Here is an 18,991-nt window from a genome sequence, read left to right on the forward strand (position 1 = left end):
ATCAGTCAACAAACGCAGCTAAAATCTTTCAAGCAACATATTGGTGAAGAGATGGCTGCGACTGACCTGATAATTAGCTAGTTAGCCAAAATTACACCCACCATTTAGTTTGCTATGTTTGTTATGGTGAATAACAAAACAAGTACTTGCATATTACATTTTAAATCATCATGAGAATAATTTCGGTTGGAGTAGCTAGCTTACAAAGTTTGCAAGCTAACACTTCATTTGTATGTTTCGTGGCAAAAGGCAACTCTCCTTTCAAGCTACATATGGGCGAAAAAGACTCACACGATAACTAGCTAGCTAGTTACCTAAAATTACATCCGCCATTTAGTTTGCTACCTTTGTTACTGTGAATAACACAACAAGTACTTGCATTTAAACTAGCATGAGAATCATTTCAGTTGGAGTAGCTAGCTAGTGATGTTTGCAAGCTAACTCTTCATTTGTACTTTTTGTGTCAACACAGCACGCCTTTCCCAGCTGTTTCTCTGTAATGGCTGGAACTGTACAGATATCTGTCACAATACTGCTAAAGTTTGGTAAAGAAAACTATATTTTCATTTCTAACACAAACTTGTCCAGCAGAAATAAATCCAGCTCACTGTCAGTTTGAACCCCTTTAGCTGACGGAGCTCTCTCTGACAAGCGAGCACCAGGAAGTGGTTTGCTCCTGTTCTCCACCCCCCCGGGCTCAGCTCTCCCTTTTCTGCTTGTTTTACTCCTCCGTCAAAGGCTTCTTTTAAGTTTTATTGAAGGGGGACTAACAGTCGGGAGTTGAGTTGAAGAAGTGCGTAAAATGCTGAGAATCTAGTGAGAACTCCATCTTTGATTTTTAGGGGATGACATCAAAACTTGACATTTCCGTTTGATATTTTAGATCGTGCAGAATTTTTTCTTCTACATAACTAATGCAGCTGCTGAAACCAATGACGTGCTGCTCTTACACAGCCTGGTAAACATTCGTATAAAACCTTCAAGTAGGTCTGAACTTCTTCTGAAAGTTTTTTCTGCCGCAGTGGAATCACGTAAGCCACAATGAGAGGGAGAAGGTGTGAATGAAGCTCAGGTGCTGCTTTCCTGGCATTCCTGTTTTTTTTTTTTAAGGGATGGAATATAAGGACACAGTGTTTGTTCTTCCTCCTTTGTTCGCTTTCCTCTTGGGCAAAGTGGTCTTGCTCTCCCGTCCAGCTCCTGTTCTCTCGGTTCTGCTTGCAGAAGGCGAGCTAAGCCGCTTGGGATGTCCGTGCTGACGTCAACCTTTCAAGGAAGCTTTTTTTAATTCACTGTGTGTGTGTGTGTGTGTGTAAAGGAGTCAATATGGAAGGCTTTCAGGACTGAATTTTGAGTTGTGTATCTAAGTGTGTGTGTGTGTGTGGGGCGCAGTGCTCGCACAAGAGAAATCTGATTTAGTTCAAGGATATGTTTCTGCTTATAATCTACTGCACAATCATGTTTAATACATCATTTTAACCTGACACTCCACCACAAAGCTCTGGGTGTGCGTGTTGATTTTTTTTTTCTTGATCTGTGAAAGCCTTGCACACTTTCAGCCTGTAAAACACAGTGATAAACTGCCACTTACAGCGACTACCAATTTGCCAAATGGAAGTGAAGTATTGCAAAAACATTTTGAGTGTCTTTTCTTGGTTTTACATGATAGAAGAGCTTCTCGTAACACGGCCATGAGATGAGTTGACGTGTGGAATGCATATATTAGCCAACCTAAATGTAATCTCAGGATTGTGATGATCTTTATGCGGATGCAGAGTACACTTTTTTTTACTTTTTTCTAAATGTGAAATACAGTAAGTATGTACCCGTGTGCCTGTGAACAAGGCATTATTTTTAACTCGCCGCTGACTATCACTATATATACACACATTTTTCCTTCTCTTTCCAAAGGCTGCTCTTGATTTGACTTTGACCTTGACTCTGAAATCCATTTATTCCAAAATGTTGCATCAAAACAAAGAAGGAAATGAAATAATGGCGACAAACACAAAAATCCCTTTTAAAGCAAGCAGCCGTATGACTGTCATTAATATGTTTGCTTCCTCCAAGGTCAGTTGTGTTTGTTTTTACCATGTTTGGCCTTCATGGCCAGCCTAATACTGCATATTGTTGTTTCAATGAGCGAACGTATTAACAGCTATTTTTTTCCCCTGACTGCCAAGGAAATGGTCTGTGAAAACTAATCCATCAATTATTGTGAGCTTTGATCCCCCCTGCTCTACGGCTCCCTCTGTCCCAAGCTTCAGAATGTATCACTTCAGCGTGCACAGATCTTTTTCCGCCTCGAGCTGAGTTGAATCAGCCGGAGAGCTATTGACACAGCAAAGCTGAATTCAACACGAGGAGGAGCGCATTGACAAACACATTAGCCACGAGAAGTTAAAACAAAATACAATGAAACCACGGTGTGCAGATTACACTCGCCCTCAAACAGACCCAGTGTGCAGAAGGGCTTATAAAAGCTTATAGATTTTTTATAGGTGACGTTAGCGAGTTTTAGACCAAGAGGGGAGCTGAGTCAGTGGCCTGGAAGATCAGAGAACAAGTCACGGGAGTTCAGTTTAATCTTCGGCTCCCGCGTTGATCAAACAGCGCGCTGCATTCGGGGGAGGCGTGTTTGAAAATGGAGGAGAGGGTTTGGAGTGTTGCAAAGTTTCTAGTGTGCGGAGGAGAATTCATGCCAATGTGGAGGAAATGCGTAATCCTGAACATGGGAATGGGTGTTGTCACAATGAGGGCGAGCGTGGAGATTAATTAGGAAACTTTCGCTCCCAGTCTTCTCATATCAGCTGGTCTCGAGCATGAACGGATGAGACTTGGCTTTTATGCGGTTTCAGTCGGGCGCGCGCTATCTCTGCAGCACAGCGGTGCCTTTTAAAAGGTGCCCTCGTAAACCAAAGTTGTAAAATGCTCGCAAGCTGTTTTTGAGTGGAAAGATGGAGGCGATAGTAAAGCTGAGCAGAGAGACAGCAGAAGTAATGGAGAGAAAATTGTGAGAAGTCAGAGATCAAAGGATGGTGAAGATGAATCAAAAGCAAGGTGCTTGAAAAGATAAAAGGGGTTCATTCGTGAGGTGATTTTCTCAAATACGGTGAAATCAGTGATTCAGGTGAAACCGTATTATTTTATTTATGGCACAGTTCGAGTGAGTGCGGCTGCATGTCAGTTCTGGCTGTGCCTAACCCCTCTACACGCCTCGCCCCCTCGCCAATAATGCCCATTGATTAGATTCAAATGAGCTCCACGCTGTTGTCAAGAAAAGGACGACTCAGCAGGTTTGGAAGTGTCTGAGATCATGTCGTCTTTATTCATGCATACTGTGTATCAGCACTCGAAATCAGGGGCAATGTACGAGTGAGTATACGCAAGTAAGTTCAGTATCAGAATACTTTATTGATACTAAAAATCCTGAAATGCCTGAAATATGTAAGAAATATGTGAGAATATGGACACTATATAACAAAATCAACCAACAAATCAATCAACCAGAAAAAATTAAACAATATGAAATATGAAAAAGGAAAAATGTTAACTATGTGTATGATGCTACAATAAATAGTAGTTGTCTCCATAGAAATATATCTGTTGTCCAACCTTCTACATTACATAGGATATACATACATAGGAGATGTAATATTTACAAAGTTGCCTGGAATACGGTTCTAATATTAATGAATTTAATCCAATTATAAACACTGTGGTTAAAGAAATAGTTTGACATTTGGGAAACACGCTTTTTCACTCACTTACTTGGAGTTAGATGAGAAGAACGATACCACTCACATGTCTGTGCACTATATATGAAGCTAAAAGGAGCAGCCTGTTAGCTTAGCAGAGCAAAAAGATTGGAAACTGTCTTGTCGTCACCATTTCAAAGATTCTGGTAGGCGCATATTCTTACCTTTGGACAGAGCTGTTTCCTGACTTTATGCTAAGCTAATCTGCTCCCTCTAGCTCCATGTTTAGCGCACATCCGTGATGGATCTTCTCGTCCAGCTCTTGGCAATGTTGAACTATTCAGAGATGCTCAAGCCACCGGTTGTGTGACTGTATGAAAAATCCATTTTCGCCAAAAAATCCCCAAAATATATTCAGGCATAAAGTTGGCATCTTTATAATTTCTGTCCTATCCTGAAGAATTACTGCTTTTACTCATGCCAGCACAGTGACTGTGACTCACAGCCTTTATTACAACAGCACTGATTCAAGCCATTTGATTCATGTCTATTGCCCTGATGTTTTTATACCTTGTCCTGCAGAATATACACCCTTTATCTGTGTGAACAAGTGGCTCTGCTGCTTCCAACGCTCACACTAATCTGTGTCCCCTCAGAGACCGCCTGTGTTCTCGACCTATTAAAAAACGGCCACAGCGGTGTCACGGTCGTTAAGGCGGACACAATTAGAGGAGGCATTAACAATGGGAATTAATTTGCTGTCATACCCTCCCTGTACTGTCTGCTATTGTTGCTGTCAAATGCCCCCCAACCTCCCTTTTTAAGGTCTTTCTCTCTGTTTCTGCTGAGCGCAAAAATCCCAACTTCAACTTTTTCAAAGGACCTTGTGTGTCGTGTGATAAACTATTGCACTTCACAGCACAGAGAACAGCGTGGTTAGGCTGAACAGATTGAAGTGCTCTTGAGGTGAACCAGCAGTCACGCTCTTGAAGGAGGTGTACAAGAAGACATGCAGGCCTCCTTGTTTTCTCTGTCCTCCCCCAGGGGACTGGCAGGAAGGGGAACAGAAAGAGATGAAGCCAGGGAGATTGACTACAGGGCAGGAGATAAAAAGGCAACAGCGGGGTGATAAGGGATGGAGGTGCGGTTACTGCTGGGAATATTAGCCTTGCTTTCTCATCTTTATGTCTCACCTGTCTGCTCTCCATCCTTCTCCATGTCCCGTGTCCGGGGATAGGACACGGCGTATGGAAAGCGGCCGCTCTTTTTACCGGCTACATCTTCTGACAGCAAGAGTAATTGAGCAAATTCCTCTCTGGCGTAACACACCGTGCCTGCAGGACCCGGAACGGGGGGGATGGGGAGTCGCAGAGAGTGATGGAAAATCAGTGTAAAAGGGAGCGAAGGAAAGGAGGAGAGTTGGGGGGAAGGGACGATGCTGAGGAGTGAGATGGATGAAAGTCAAAAATGTGAGCATCCAGGTTGAAGGAGAGGACACACTGATGGAGGGAGGAAAGCAAAAGCACTCATGGCTTTCTCACATGCACATTAAAATTTGATATTCCTGCTCTTTCCTTGCTATATTTCGGTATCAGCCTTCACTTATAACTATATCAGGAGTACGTTTCAGTAAAATAGGAGAATGTGCTTTGAAGCACCACAGGTAGACATGCCGCTTTAATCATCTGTTATCAAGTAAAAGTGCCATATATTCTCTGGGTCCAGCTCCTCAAATGTGAAGATTTCTTTGTTTCATTTGTGATTTGGAACTAAAATATATATGACTTTTGGGAGGTATTTTTCTCTTTTTTTTTAACATTTCGTAGTCAATTAATCAACAACAGGCAGATCAATCCATGATGAAAATAATCATTAGTTGCAGCCCTACATTTTTTATAGGAAGTGCAGCCATATTTTGTCCAGCAGCCATCTTTCTTCTCAGCCCTCCCGTGTCTCTGTCCACGGTACTGACCCATCCGCTGTCAGTCTGAGTGTCTCTCTCCATGGTGCTGAAACAGCGAAACCTTGTCTGTCTCTTGTCTGTCTCCATGGTGATCAAACACTCAAACTCTCACATTCTCTGTCCGTATCTCTCTCTTCAAATCATTTTCAGATCAGCTCGGCGCAGACAAAGCATACATCAAAAGCCAAGCAAAGCACGATGAATGCGGCCTTTCACTTCATCTGCAGCTTTTAGTGGGCTTCTCCTCCAAATCCCAGAGCATGGTGCAGCGTTCACACTCTACTTTTAAGACTACAAACACATTGCACTTCACGTTGGGATGGTCTGGATGAAGGTGACCTGCAGAATTTTCTTAAATAATCTCCTTTATACCATCATGTGTTCACAAAGTGGTGAACCTCGCTCCATCCTCGCTGTGAATCACTGAGCCTTTCCAGGATGATTGATACCCAATCATGATACTATCACCTGTTACCAATCAACCTGTTTACCTGTGGAATGATCCAAACAGGTTTTTTTGGAGGGCGTTCCACAACTTTCCCAGTCTTCCGTTGCTCCTGTCTCAACTTGTTGGAAATGTGTTGCTACCTCACATTCAGAATAAGCAGATATTTACAAAAATCAATGAAGCTGATGAGGTCAAACATTAAATATATTGTCTTTGTGCTGTTTTCATTGGCTATATGTCAAAAAGGATTTTTAGTCATCTGGAATCTGGGATGTATAAGTATTGACATGCCTCAATAAAAAGGACTAAAATCATTTTACTTGCATCCTTACTTTTAATAATATTCTATATTGCCTTGAGATTGGCAGCTTGAAAATGTTAAAGACATCTGGTTGGAGCATGGTCCAGTGTTAGTGAGACTGCAGTAAACCAGCCAACAAAGCTGTCAGTGGCTCAAATGCAAGCAGCCATTGTCTTCTGCCAACCAAACCGACACGGGGTCAGTGACTTTATGCTCGGGTAATCTCCCTATAAATAAACTCTGTGGCAGCATTGTGTCTGGGTTGAGTGAGGGGGTGTGAGGGAGTCGCTTTAAGAACACGGACTGAAAACATGCAGACATTGCAGGCTGCGGTTGTGGTCGGGTAAAACAATCTTCCCTTGCTCAATAATCAGAAAAGAAGTTGTGTCTGGGAGATCACACAAGAATGCTGACAAAACCAGAAGGCCTGAGGCAAGAGGGAGTCAGAAAACAGGCAATGGGTCAAACAGGCAGGCAGGCAAAACAGGGGAAAGGCTGGAAATGGTGCAGCTGTGAAGCACAGTGGACAATCTGGCAAAAGGGTGAATGCTGACTGAGTATACTGGTGCTAATCATGGATGGGAAGCAGGTGTGTAGGGCGGAGAATGGTCTGGTGACGAGCTGGATTAAAGGAGTACACTGAGGACAACTGGTGGGCAGGTGAGGAATGGCAGGGTCAAGAATGCCTGGATCTTGACTCAGAAGTAGATGAATGAAGTAAAACAATGACAAGTGGTTTCACCCAGTAGGTTTGCTGAAAACAAACTTAATCAACTGTACATATTCCTGCTGCAATTGCATCAGATAAGATACCTGTTCCAGGTCTTCATGCAGGAATATGAAGGTGGTGCTGATGCTGAGTATTTTTTAAATTCTCACTTTCTGCAGTGTCTGAGCATTGCAGCTACCGTTGCTGTAGCTATGCTATCATTGCTATGGTTTTGGTGGTTAGTTTAGGGTGAGTTTAGGGCTGAGATTGAGATTCAGGAATATAATATAAAAATAATATATATGTTTTTTTTAGGTTCGGCTGCAAAATAGCACTGGATGTAAATCGGAGGTTCATAATTGTCATTGTCTTAATTAGCCAGCTACCAAATTAAGATAATTTGAGATATGTAGCTAATTAAGCTAAGGGTAGTTTAATTTGTTGGTTGAAAAGGCTTTTCTGGCTGATTTTTTATCACAATTTGAGCCATTCAGTCCAGAAACTTAAAAGTCCAGACGAGATGCACGATTAAATAATTTTGTCCTGATTCAGGTTAGCGATGGGCTAAACCAGGAGTTAGCTAGCTCGGCCCAATCTGTACGACCACTGCAGCCCATCAAGGATGCATCGCATGCATTCATCTGGGTAATTTCTTCACAGCAGGAATGAAGGGAGACCCGCCTCCACTTCTAATTGTGCTATAATGATCGGGGCTTTTTAAAAAATAGCCTGCAATAATGAAGCCTAGTGTGAAATGGCGCTGACCTTGGAAGTAATACTGGGCTACTCCTGGCTGGACATGCTAACGTTTTGCATCTTACATTAGAGCAGACAAACACAGTTTAATCCATTTTTTGCTCCTTTTTTCTTATTGTTTTCAAAAAGAAAGCACTATCGAAAGCTAAGCTATCATTGGACAATCACTGCTTGGGGGAGGGGCTTAGCAAGAAATATGTAGGACTAAAAACCGAGAGACACCGACACCGTTTTGATCTTCTGTTAATTCTATTGTTCTGTTTCTGCTCTTCTTCACACAGCAACCAAACAGTGCTTCACCAGTTCTGCTGCCCCGCCCCAGAGGCCCCTGAGGGGGAGACCTCTACTGCCTGTGTCCCCAGGTAAGGCGACTGCATCCTTGTAACATCTGCACAAATATTTTTTTTTAACTTCTTTCTTTACTTTGAACAATTTTTATTTTGTGTAAATTTTAATTGCAGCCACTTACCATGCATCCTGTTAGTAGCGGTGCTGCAGTAGCTACTTTAGGCAACACAACTACCCCAGCAGCGTTATCTAAGTTGAAGTGGTTGTAAATGCTTCAGTTTCTTCCAGGGACAATCTGAATTTCTTACCCTCCGTGAAAACAATAGGAGGGAGACTTCTGTCACATCAGCTTGGGTTTTGGGTCTCGTTGAGGCTCTGAGATTGTTTTCTGAGTGAATCTAAGACACATTAGATGTGATTTGTTGTTTCCACAGAGCGTTAGCAGCTTGTTCGCCAGACTATTGAGATGAATCCACTGGAACACAGCAGTAATATCCAAATCAATCACATCAAGATCCCATTTCCTGGACAATGGTCAAGTCCTGGGTGAAGCTTTGAATAATTGGAAAAATATTACATTGAGTTTAGCAAGCAAAGCAGGATGATAATGCTGTTATCTTTTTGCGGCATATGACAATGATAGAGCTGATGCCGCCAGTTGGAAATCCATCTGTGCACAAATACTTGTATTTGAATTCCAACTCTCTTATTTAGTTTTTCAAGCCAGCCAATTTAAAAGCTCTAATGTTATTTTGATGTGGTAATTTGCACCCGTTGTCTTGGGAAATGTGAAAAATAGAACAACTAATAATTAGCTGCCGGAATAGCTGTACCTTTGTATGACGGCTTTGAGGGAGTATAATAATTGATATTTAGTGTTGAATAGGCGGCCTACAAAATATAGAATTAGCTAAGCAAGGACGAAAAGCAATAATAAACGCCTTTGATGATTATCATCTCGCCCCCTTCAAGCAGAAATGACAGCACGAAACGTTGTTTGCACGCTGCTTTTATTCACCCAAGTGCACTCCACCACCAGAGCCTCACTGAAAATTATGGCATTCATCTGGCCAAGGCTCATCAGTAGCAATTAAGCCATCCACCCCAAAATGGTTTGTTTGTTGTGGGCTGCACATTGCAAAGCATTGTTCTGCTGCATTGTCTGAGCTTGGCAGAAAATAGCAGATAAGCAAACGTGCGCTGATGGCAAATCGGAGCCCCCGCGGTGCCGGACATAATAAGTGGCAGAAAGCTGCAGACCGACAAGCACAGATAAAATCACACTTTAAATCACCTCAGAGACCTGTTTATTCATTAAATCAGCCACTTGGACAGACTGAAGGACAGAGAAATGCAGGAGATCTGTGAACTCTTATTCTGGATTTGTTTGCCACTTTAAAGAACAGCAAAAACAAAGCTGTTTATCAGACTGACTCAAAACCCAAGCGTCTTACAGTACCCCAGAACATGCCTCACGCCTCTGTTGTATACATACAAAATCGAACGGGAGTGACTTTCATAAAAATCAAAGCTGGAGGGGAAATTGGAAAGGTAGACAAGAAAAAACAACAAAAACCGGAGAGACAAGAATCGATCTGAGTTCAGCAGCTTGAACTTGGCTTGATAGAAGCCGTTTGGCGCTGTTGTGTTTTGTGATTGCTTTGTGCTTAGGGACCATTAGCTAAAGGTACAAACAAAGTGCACAACAGAAGGTCTTTGCGAACTTGTCAACTCCTCCAACTCCTCAACCGCCCCCCCCGCTCCAATCTCTGAAGCAAACCACTTCAAAGGAGGACTCTCTGGGGCCGAGACAGAAAGCAGCTTGTGGTTTTGTCTTTCTTTTCTGTTCTTGTTGCGTCTTATCTCTTTTTGAAAGCTGTATTCTGTTGTTGTTGATTTCTGTATTTCCGCATTGTTGTCAGTGATTTGTTGATCATTTACTCACATGGCATCACCACATCGCATCACAGCGACATAACTCCACATGGCACCCACACCTCATCGCATCCATCGTCACTCATGTTCACTTCATTCGGGCTTGTCTCTCCACTGTGGTCACATTAAGTTTGAAAGAGTCATGTATGAATATTGCCATGTAACGAAAGTGTAATTTATGCAATGTAAAACTACCATAATGCATTGATGTGTGTACTGTAGGGTCTTTCCCATGCTGGAAGCTGGTGAGCCTTCTTGTTGACACATGTAATGCATCTGTGTTCATGTGAAAAAAAAAAAAAGTTCTTATCATGTTGCATGCTTTGGCTTGGCAGTGATCAGAACATAGCTCCCTGTCTATCTGTGTGTGTGTTAATGTACGTGTGTGTGTGTGTGTGTGCCAGTGTGTCGCCACGGTACACACGGCACACGTTAGATAATTCACATGCAGGAAAACACACGACACCGTGCACGACACCAGATCAGCAGGGACCGGCCAAAAGAGCTGAGTGAGTCACAGCACCATCACTGAGCCCTCTATTTGCAGGCTTTTAGCGGAGTCACAGGCATGCCGAAGATTGGTCTTCTCAAAGGGCAAATCCAGTATCTGAGGAGAGGAGAGGAACATGAATAAGACGTTGATGGGGCCTTCTGAGCCTTTGTACTGTCAAAAATCTATATTTATAATGCAACAAAACGATGATAACAATGGATTATGTCATTCCTGCTCTAAGTTTCTCTACGCTCTGGCCCTACAATTCCCACAATGCTTTGGGAGAAACAAGAAGTGCAACATGGGTTTTTTGGGTTTTTTTTTTTGGCAATTGCGAAAATTAAAAGTATGATGAATGAGCAGTTAGCAGGCCTGTTTGCAGTGCACCCGTGGATGTACAGGCAACTATCAATGGATTACTTTGATACAGAAGAACACTTAAAAACGTGAGAATTCTCAGGCAAGTTCTGGAGCTAAATGCTTTTCTCTATGATTTCCAACTGCATTTATGGCAATTTACTCACAATGGACATCAGAGATTGTGAAAGACTCGGAAAGTTTCATCGAAAAATGTGTCTGTATTGTTATATTTAATTAAGTTTTGACTCCAACAAAGGATTTGCACTTTTTAACGCAAACTGCTGCAAGCAAATAAGTTAAACCTTGCAAAAATCTACAAGAGACTCTTATAGAAATAAAATGTGACTGAATTCAGTGGTCTTATATTATTGAAGGGCTCCACTTTCGACCAAACAAGGCCTGATTAACATATAAAAAGGACAACTGATTACCTCTTTGTGCGCTGCCTCCACTCCAGGATGTAATGAAGCCTTACTTCACGCCCTGAACCTGACAGACAAAGTGCAGTCATTGATATTACATTTGCACCGCTCCTTCTACTGAGAGTAATTCAAGCCTCTGTGTCAGAGGGGTCAGCTCAGAAAAGGCCATCGGCGTGAGCTTCTGCAAGAACTGATTGTACGAATTTGAAGCCATTCTTGCTCTTCGTTCGTGCTTGCCTGCAGGGGAGCTTTACGTGATCAGTTAGGAAGCTGGAAAACAAGCAGGTAATAACGGTATATGTGGGATAATTTAAAAGTGGAGAAAGTAGGAAGATGTTAGGATTTCACTGTCACATATAATGAAGACCCTCTGGAGGCTGGAATCTCACCCTGACAGTCTGGTCACTCTTGCCAGGCTTTAAGGAGGCACCAGAGGGTTTAGAGACTGTAGGGGATTTTTATTCAGGGTCACCAAGCCAGATCTATAATCACTCATGGAAAGGCCTGATTGTGCTGGATATCCACAGCCTTTCAATTAGCAGGAGGGAGTGAGCCATCTTCTGCTGCTGTGTGCTAAACTTGCACTCAGGAGTTTTGTCGTTACTTTTACCGTTCCATAGGGGACCTTAAGTTTAACTTTCTGCCGTGCAGCAGAACTGAGAACTGCTGCGGTCAACACACGGGGCCCCAGAAACCTAATAAATGGAAGGAAAGCGTTATTAGAATATTTCAGCATGGAGAATGGCACAGCAGAAGAACTATGAGTAATGACACTCAGGAAGATGCCTGGTGGACAAGCCGCAGGTGGAATTATTACTTTTGAAATCGCTGCTGTGCTGTTTTTGGTTGTATGCGGGAGTTAGAGCAAAATCCAGCCTGTAGGGGTTAACAGGAGTAACAGGAGTTTGAGTATCTAAGTCTGTAAGATTCACATACACATGCTCACCCACTCGTGCAATCTTTTCCAAGTGACAAACTGAGTATATTCAAAGCTTGATTTGCAGGATCTGCTTGTTCTTCAAATCGCTTCCAAGGCACAAATTTATCTTTGCAGTTTAATGCCACCGTGTTCTTTTGTCCAACTCTTCATTTAGTATTTTAAATAAAGAAAAAAAAAAGGGAGCAAATCATTACATTTAAGAAGGTTGAACCTGCAAAAGTTTGACATATTTGCTTCGAACGATTAAACTGCAGTTAATTTTCTTTCGACCACTTGAATAAGTGCTGCTGCTCTGGTGCACAGCACATGTAAACAGAAAGGACAGTATAAAGTGCAGCTTCTACCAGCAGATCAGTGAGAGTGCAGCTGCTTTCTCAGCTATCTTGTCCAGCAAAGTAGCCAATAAATCGTTGGCTAGGGTTGGTTAGAGGTGTCACTTAGCTTGAAAGGTCACTGTGAGGTATCTGGCTCTGATAGAGCACAATACAGCAGAAAAGCCCCAGACCGAAGGCACATTACCGCCATATGAAAATATAAACATTAGTCATGCTAACTTTTCAAGATAAAAATCAACGGAAGAGACACAACTTTTACTCTGTGGTAGTTCACTCTGTATTTACAACAAGCTTATTCTGTCCACATTTCATCCTGTCTGAAGATGAAACGAGCTCACAGAGTCGCTGCAAAGGACACAAATCTAGGCCCAGTCGTTATGATTCATTAGCAGAGCCACAGCCCAGGTGGTCCAGACCTGCAGTTCATGATGCAAGCTTCCAGTCCCACCTGCCTGGCTAACAGTTAACATGCAACATTATTTTCCCACTTCAGTAATTTTTATATTGAACAGAATGATCACCAACTCGTAGCAGCAGCAGATCAGACCTGCCAGTTGGCCCCATCTTCAGGCAGGGAGGGGAATAGCTTCAGCAATTTCAACTCTCGCACCATCTGCAGGAAATGAGTGGGAAAGATTATCTGGGGTAGTGGGCTAACTGTGAGATCTACAGGTCTAAACTGCTGTTGCAATTATTAGTTTATGATCTAATTGATAATTATATAATGATAATCTAATCTAATCTGATAGATGATCTGCATGCTGTGAGTCTGTGAGTGAGTTATAAACTAGTTCCATGAGCTGCTTCACATGTAGAAACAAATAAAGTGAAAAATATGAAAGCAATGACAGCAGACTTATAAATAGAAGCATATTTCTGGAATAGCATCCCAGACACACAGAATAATATCTTTGTGACTTTTATGTCTCCAGAGAGTTGCCAATATGTATTGTAATGCCACAATTTGCATAAAAACAACAGTGCTAAGTCTTCACACTTGGAGTTTAAATTTAGCTTAGCTTACCTGAACTTTTTTTTAGCAGGGAGTCTTACTGTTACATGCTTCCAAAGTACTTCAAGTTCAAGTAAAGCAAAGCAAAAGACGGCGCTGATGGGACAGTAAACACGCTCTCTTGTGCTCGCAGAGTTAAATATAAACTGACCAGTCAGCCTTTGGCAGGTGACAACACATATTTTTGGCGCGATCCTCACGCCCGTCGGCGATTGAGCTGCCAAACCGACTGCTTTCCCCCCACCAGCTCACAGTACGCACGCAAACAGTGATATCCTGCTCACCATCAAAAAAACCCCTTTAAATTACTCGTCCTGCTGCGCTCCTGACAAATGACTTGCACACACACGCACACACCAACTCTTTAATGAGGTATGCTATGCTAATTAGCCAACACAATCTGCCATCGTGATTTACCTTGTCAGAGAGGAAATTAGTTATCAAGTTCATGTGACTTGTCTGTTTTTTTTGTCAGTTCTGTCTTAATGAACACATGAAGATTAAAGTTTATTTTTAGGGCAACGGTTTGTTGCTGGGCAGTAAAACCATTCGAAAGTTAAAGGTGAGATTTGTGGGTATATTTACGCTTGTCTAATCAGAGTAAATTAGAAGTGATCTCCACTTTTGAACCCCCTGTGTAATTAAAGTTTACAGCCTTATCTTTTATGATAGGCTATAAAGAATGCTAAAGTAGAGGAAAAGAAGGCTTACGCTCTACATCTGGCGAGGCGTATGACTTTAGAGGAATATAAAAAGAAGGACAACACATTTGGGTCATTGCCAGATCAGATTTAGGAGGCTTGTGTCATCATTTTTATCTGCGACTCAAAAACGTCCTTGATCGCGAACGTGCATAAAATGTCAATAAATGCCACGAGTGGTTAAGATGAAGCTGACACCTTGAGAGAGCGCAGTGGGCAGAGTGATGGCGTTCTGCAGGAAATGAATCCACCTCCGGTCGTGGCACGGGCAGACAGCTGCGTCGTCTCGCCAAGACACCTTTTTCTCTAATTAATCAGTGGAATTAATAATAAACTGCACTAATTAGTGGAGTCATGCTGCCTGCCAAATGGAAAGGTGACGTGGGATGAATAAGGACACAGCTGGAAATGCTTTGTCACTTTGGGCAGCAGCGGAGACAAATAGAGGTCCTGGTTGCCGGGCAGAACTACAGGGACCATGATGCATTGAGACAGATGGAGGAACTGATAGAATGATTGATCCGATCTGCTGGAGGACGTTCACGGGCGTGTTGGGAAGTGTGCCCGAAGCTTTTCTTTCAGTCATTCAGGACTTGCCTTTGAGATGTGCAGCAGCCACAGACACAGCGGTGTGTTCATCACTTCAGAGGACATTACATTCACTAAAATAAACTATACCCTAACCCTTACCTTAACATAAGCCTCCCCTCAGCCATCAATATGGGGACACAAGTCCCCACAAGGAAGGCGAGTCCCCACAGTGTGGCCGTGTTAACAGATTTTTGTCCCCACAACATGAGTAACCCACCCGCGCACACACATTCACACTGTACAAGGCCCGAACTTGTTAAAGTGCAAGGTCACGTCTGCTTTTTGTTTTCACACCAGCAGACACACAGCATTAGTCTCACCTGTGCATCCGCAAATTAAATCTCTCACGTGTGCTTTCCCTCAATCACAGTCGGCCAAATTTCTTTCACCTCTTCACCCCGTGATTTAATATTTGTCCCCCGCCTTGGTCTCCCTGCGTTGCACGCCGCGGTTTCGCTATCATGCTGCCTCAGCTGGAGAAAGTGACCTTGTCGGCTTGCTGTTCTGTTGTCATGGGAACAGAGGGCGCAGCGGGAAGATACGGCATAACACCCAGACACTGTCTGTAAGGAGTCAGGCGTGTCTGAGTGTGTGCGCACTTGAATGAATTTGAATTTATCCTCCATTATTGTAATAATCGCAGAGCCATCGGTGTGTTTCATTTCCCTGTCTTTCTGTTGTCATCTTCCGATTGGCTCAAAGGGTTTGCGTGAGCCAATCGGAGGAGAGCTCTGTGTCGTTCTCCTCGGGGGGTCCATCCATTCAGCAGTTGGTTTTTGTTCTTACTTATTCCTCTTTAAACACATCCTCTGGGATTTGAGTAGCCTAAATTCACATGAAAATTGAAATCAGCACTCAGCAGCATTGTGAATGAATGAAAGGAGCTTTTAAAGAGTGCGAGTGCTTGGAGTAATTTCTAATTAAAGTGATGCTGCGACTAATTTATTTTCACCCTGAGGCCTGCTTTATGCAAGACACTTACCACAGAACAGTGATACCAAATCTGCTCATGCATCACCACAGACGTCACTGACTGCTTTGTTCTTTTTCATGCATGTAGATGTTGATCAGACCAGACATGCTGTAAATACAGACGACGCCAACGCCGTCTACTTTACGCGCTGCTCGGCCGCATTCCTGCACATCAGCGACGCGGTGGCGAGCGTCGAGTGTTCAGATCTGAGGGCTTCTCCTCCTCTTCTCCCTCCGTTCTGCAGCTTATCTCAGCATTGTGAGGGAAGCGGAGGGTTTTATTACAGAGGAGATTTAATAAAAGCACAACATTTTGATGACTTTGCTGCAGCGTCTCGTGTGTGTGTGTGTGTGTGTGTGTGCACTTTCAAATGTTTCTGTGTGTGTGTCTCAGTATCAGCAGTCTTTTAAGTTTCAGCCGCTGTATAAATGTCAGGGCCTGGTTCTTAGATCTTCTTTGACTCAGACAAACTGCTTTTAAAGGCAGAATGAAAGCCGCTGTTAGTGATGTAGATTATTTATATTTTTAAAGGGGCACTTCACCGATTTTGCGTGTCAAAGTCAGTGTGGTAGTCATGACGAGTGCTCCTCAGCCTGTGACTCTGGAGGAGCTTTTTCATGTCAAGACGACAAGACTACAAATTTATGACCAGAGGTATGTGTTACAGACTGTGTAAGTAGTGCATCATGGGAAATCCACTGTTTTTTTTTATCTTAAACCATTTTGGGGGCAAAAGTCGTCATATCTTGCCCTCTGTTGCTTCAGTTTTGGCGGAAAATCCGTCTCTGACAATAATAAAATTTCATACCTTTCTAAATTATAATAGTACAAGTTGGTAATATTGCAACTATACACTCTATATTCTTATTTAAAACCAAGCAAAGCACAATGACAGAGGCAGGAAATGAGAAAATACATGTAATGTATGTAATGTATGCACTTTTTTGGATTTTGTTTGGGATTTCTGATCATTTCTATCCAACATTGCATCATGTTAAAAGTCGTTTTGGTCATTTAACTGACTCACTCCCCCCCCGGAGGCACAACTACTGCCATAAAATCCACTGAAATATGCTGCAGCAAGTAATCATAAAATCATAAATACAGCACAATGATTTTGATTTTCTGCAGAGGCAAGCAGGGAAAAAATACATGAAATGCGTAATGCGTGCAGTTTTTCCGACTCTATTTGGGATTTATGATCATTTTTATCCCTTACTGCGCCGCGTTAAACAATGGTTTCGGTCCTTTCGAGGAACCGAATCGCTTGTCCCCGGGGGCGCAGCTACTGCCATAGTACCCACTGAAATATGCCGCAGGAAGGCTTATTGTGCAGCAATAAGCAGCAGAGTCACTGCAAAAAGTGAAACAATAATACATTTCAGTACATTTTCCCATAATGTTTTCCATTTTTCAGAGAAAAATGAGGCATTCATGACGAGCTGAAGCCGCTCTTTGTTCTCAGCCTGAAGACAGATCTGTTGATTTCTTAAAGTCTCAGATGAATGTCATGGCTATAGCCAGCTATGCTTTCAGATGATGAGGATTATGAGTACAGTGGCAGAGCTGCATGATACATAGGCTCATTGACATACAGTAAGCATCCTTCTCTTTCAATCATTCTCTCTCTCTCACACACACACCTGCAAGCACACGTACACACAGTTTGTGGCCAGGTAGCATTAATGCTCTCCCTTTCCCCTCCTTTGTTCCTTTCTCCGTCCGTCTTTAATGGTCTGCCATCTTATTAGTCTCCATCATCTCAGGAGTCCCAGAATACCCATAGTCCCATTCTGCAGGCCAGTCAATAGCTCAACTCCTGCCTGACTGCGCTGCGATAAAATGTCCCCTGTGTGTAGGTGAGTGTTTGTGTATGCAAGAGAGAGAGTGAGCCAAGAAAGAGCAGCGTAATGTCCAGGGATGAGTGTCTGTTTGTGTTTTAATTCTTTGTGTTTCGCTGCACCTCGATCTAAATTGCCTGCGGCTCTACAAATGGGCAAAATCAGTCTCTTCTGGACAGCAGAGGGTGCTAATGAGGGCCAGAAGTCTCGGCAGTCAGAGACATCTGTCTGTCTGCATGGTGGCTGCACATTTTGTCCTGACCTTTCTGCTTTTGGCCGTCAGCCCACATTTTCATCCTCTGTCCCTCCACCTAGTCATCTTTGCTCTCCCTATTAAACTGTAAAGAAGTCAACGACTGCAGATTTAAAATTTGAGCCCAATGACCATCACTTTCACCCACGTAGTCCATGTCATGTCAGCCAACGCCAATGTGTAACAGCATGCCTCATTGTGAAGTAAAACTAGAGCCAAATGCCCCAAACGAAGGCATCTGGTGCCCTCAGCTGCACTGCTCATCAGCTGCAGAGGTAGTATAGAGGGCTGAGTGGGAGCTGTAAATCTCCTGTGGGTTCAAATGGAGGGAAGAATTAACAATCTGCTTCATTCTGCAGCGCGCAGCAGATAACAGAAGAGGTACTAAGAGCTTGGAAATGCGAGGCTCTGTCCGACCTTTTAAATACAAATTATTCACATCTTTATCATGTGTGAATCACTGTAACGCGGTAAGTGCTTTCACCCCCATCGTCATTTTCTGCATCTTATTTCGAATGCTGAATCAGAATCGCGTCAGGAAACGATGCCTGTTCCCACACAAGCGATGTTAAACAGGCGGTGATACACCAGATAACCTTTCAGCTGGCTTTTAAGCTCGTCCCTATGGAGGAAGGATTTTACACTAAGATGAGACTAAGATGAGTGGGTGTGTGTTTTTACCTCAGTTCCTGGGTCAGTGTCATCCTTCTGAATAAGGCTGTGTGAGTGCGCGTCCCTGTAAATAAAACAGCACATTGCGTGAATTAACAGAAGGAGTGAGAGGCCAGTTGGTTGTAGCATTAGCTGTCTTGTTTACTGTCATCATGAATGATTTTTATGAATTTCTTGAGGAATCTGGGTCACATCTGTGGTTGTGTATCGTTGTAGCTGACTATCCGTCACCCTTACTATCCTCCTGACATTCAGATGTGCTGCTGTGGGACCATAAAGCAAACATACTATGTTCTTGGCGTT

General features: G+C 42.9%; 1 protein-coding gene across 1 annotated transcript in view; it reads left to right on the forward strand.

Annotated features, from left to right (window-relative positions):
- Window positions 1-18,991, forward strand: part of iqsec3a (IQ motif and Sec7 domain ArfGEF 3a) — a 104,468-nt gene that overhangs the window by 15,760 nt on the left and 69,717 nt on the right. The window contains exon 3 of the mRNA XM_041964448.1: window positions 8,154-8,234. Within this exon, the coding sequence (XP_041820382.1) occupies window positions 8,154-8,234 (81 nt within the window). The remainder of the gene's footprint in view (window positions 1-8,153; window positions 8,235-18,991) is intronic.

Source organism: Chelmon rostratus, chromosome 22 (genome assembly GCF_017976325.1).
Source record: "Chelmon rostratus isolate fCheRos1 chromosome 22, fCheRos1.pri, whole genome shotgun sequence".
Lineage (NCBI taxonomy): Eukaryota > Metazoa > Chordata > Actinopteri > Chaetodontiformes > Chaetodontidae > Chelmon > Chelmon rostratus.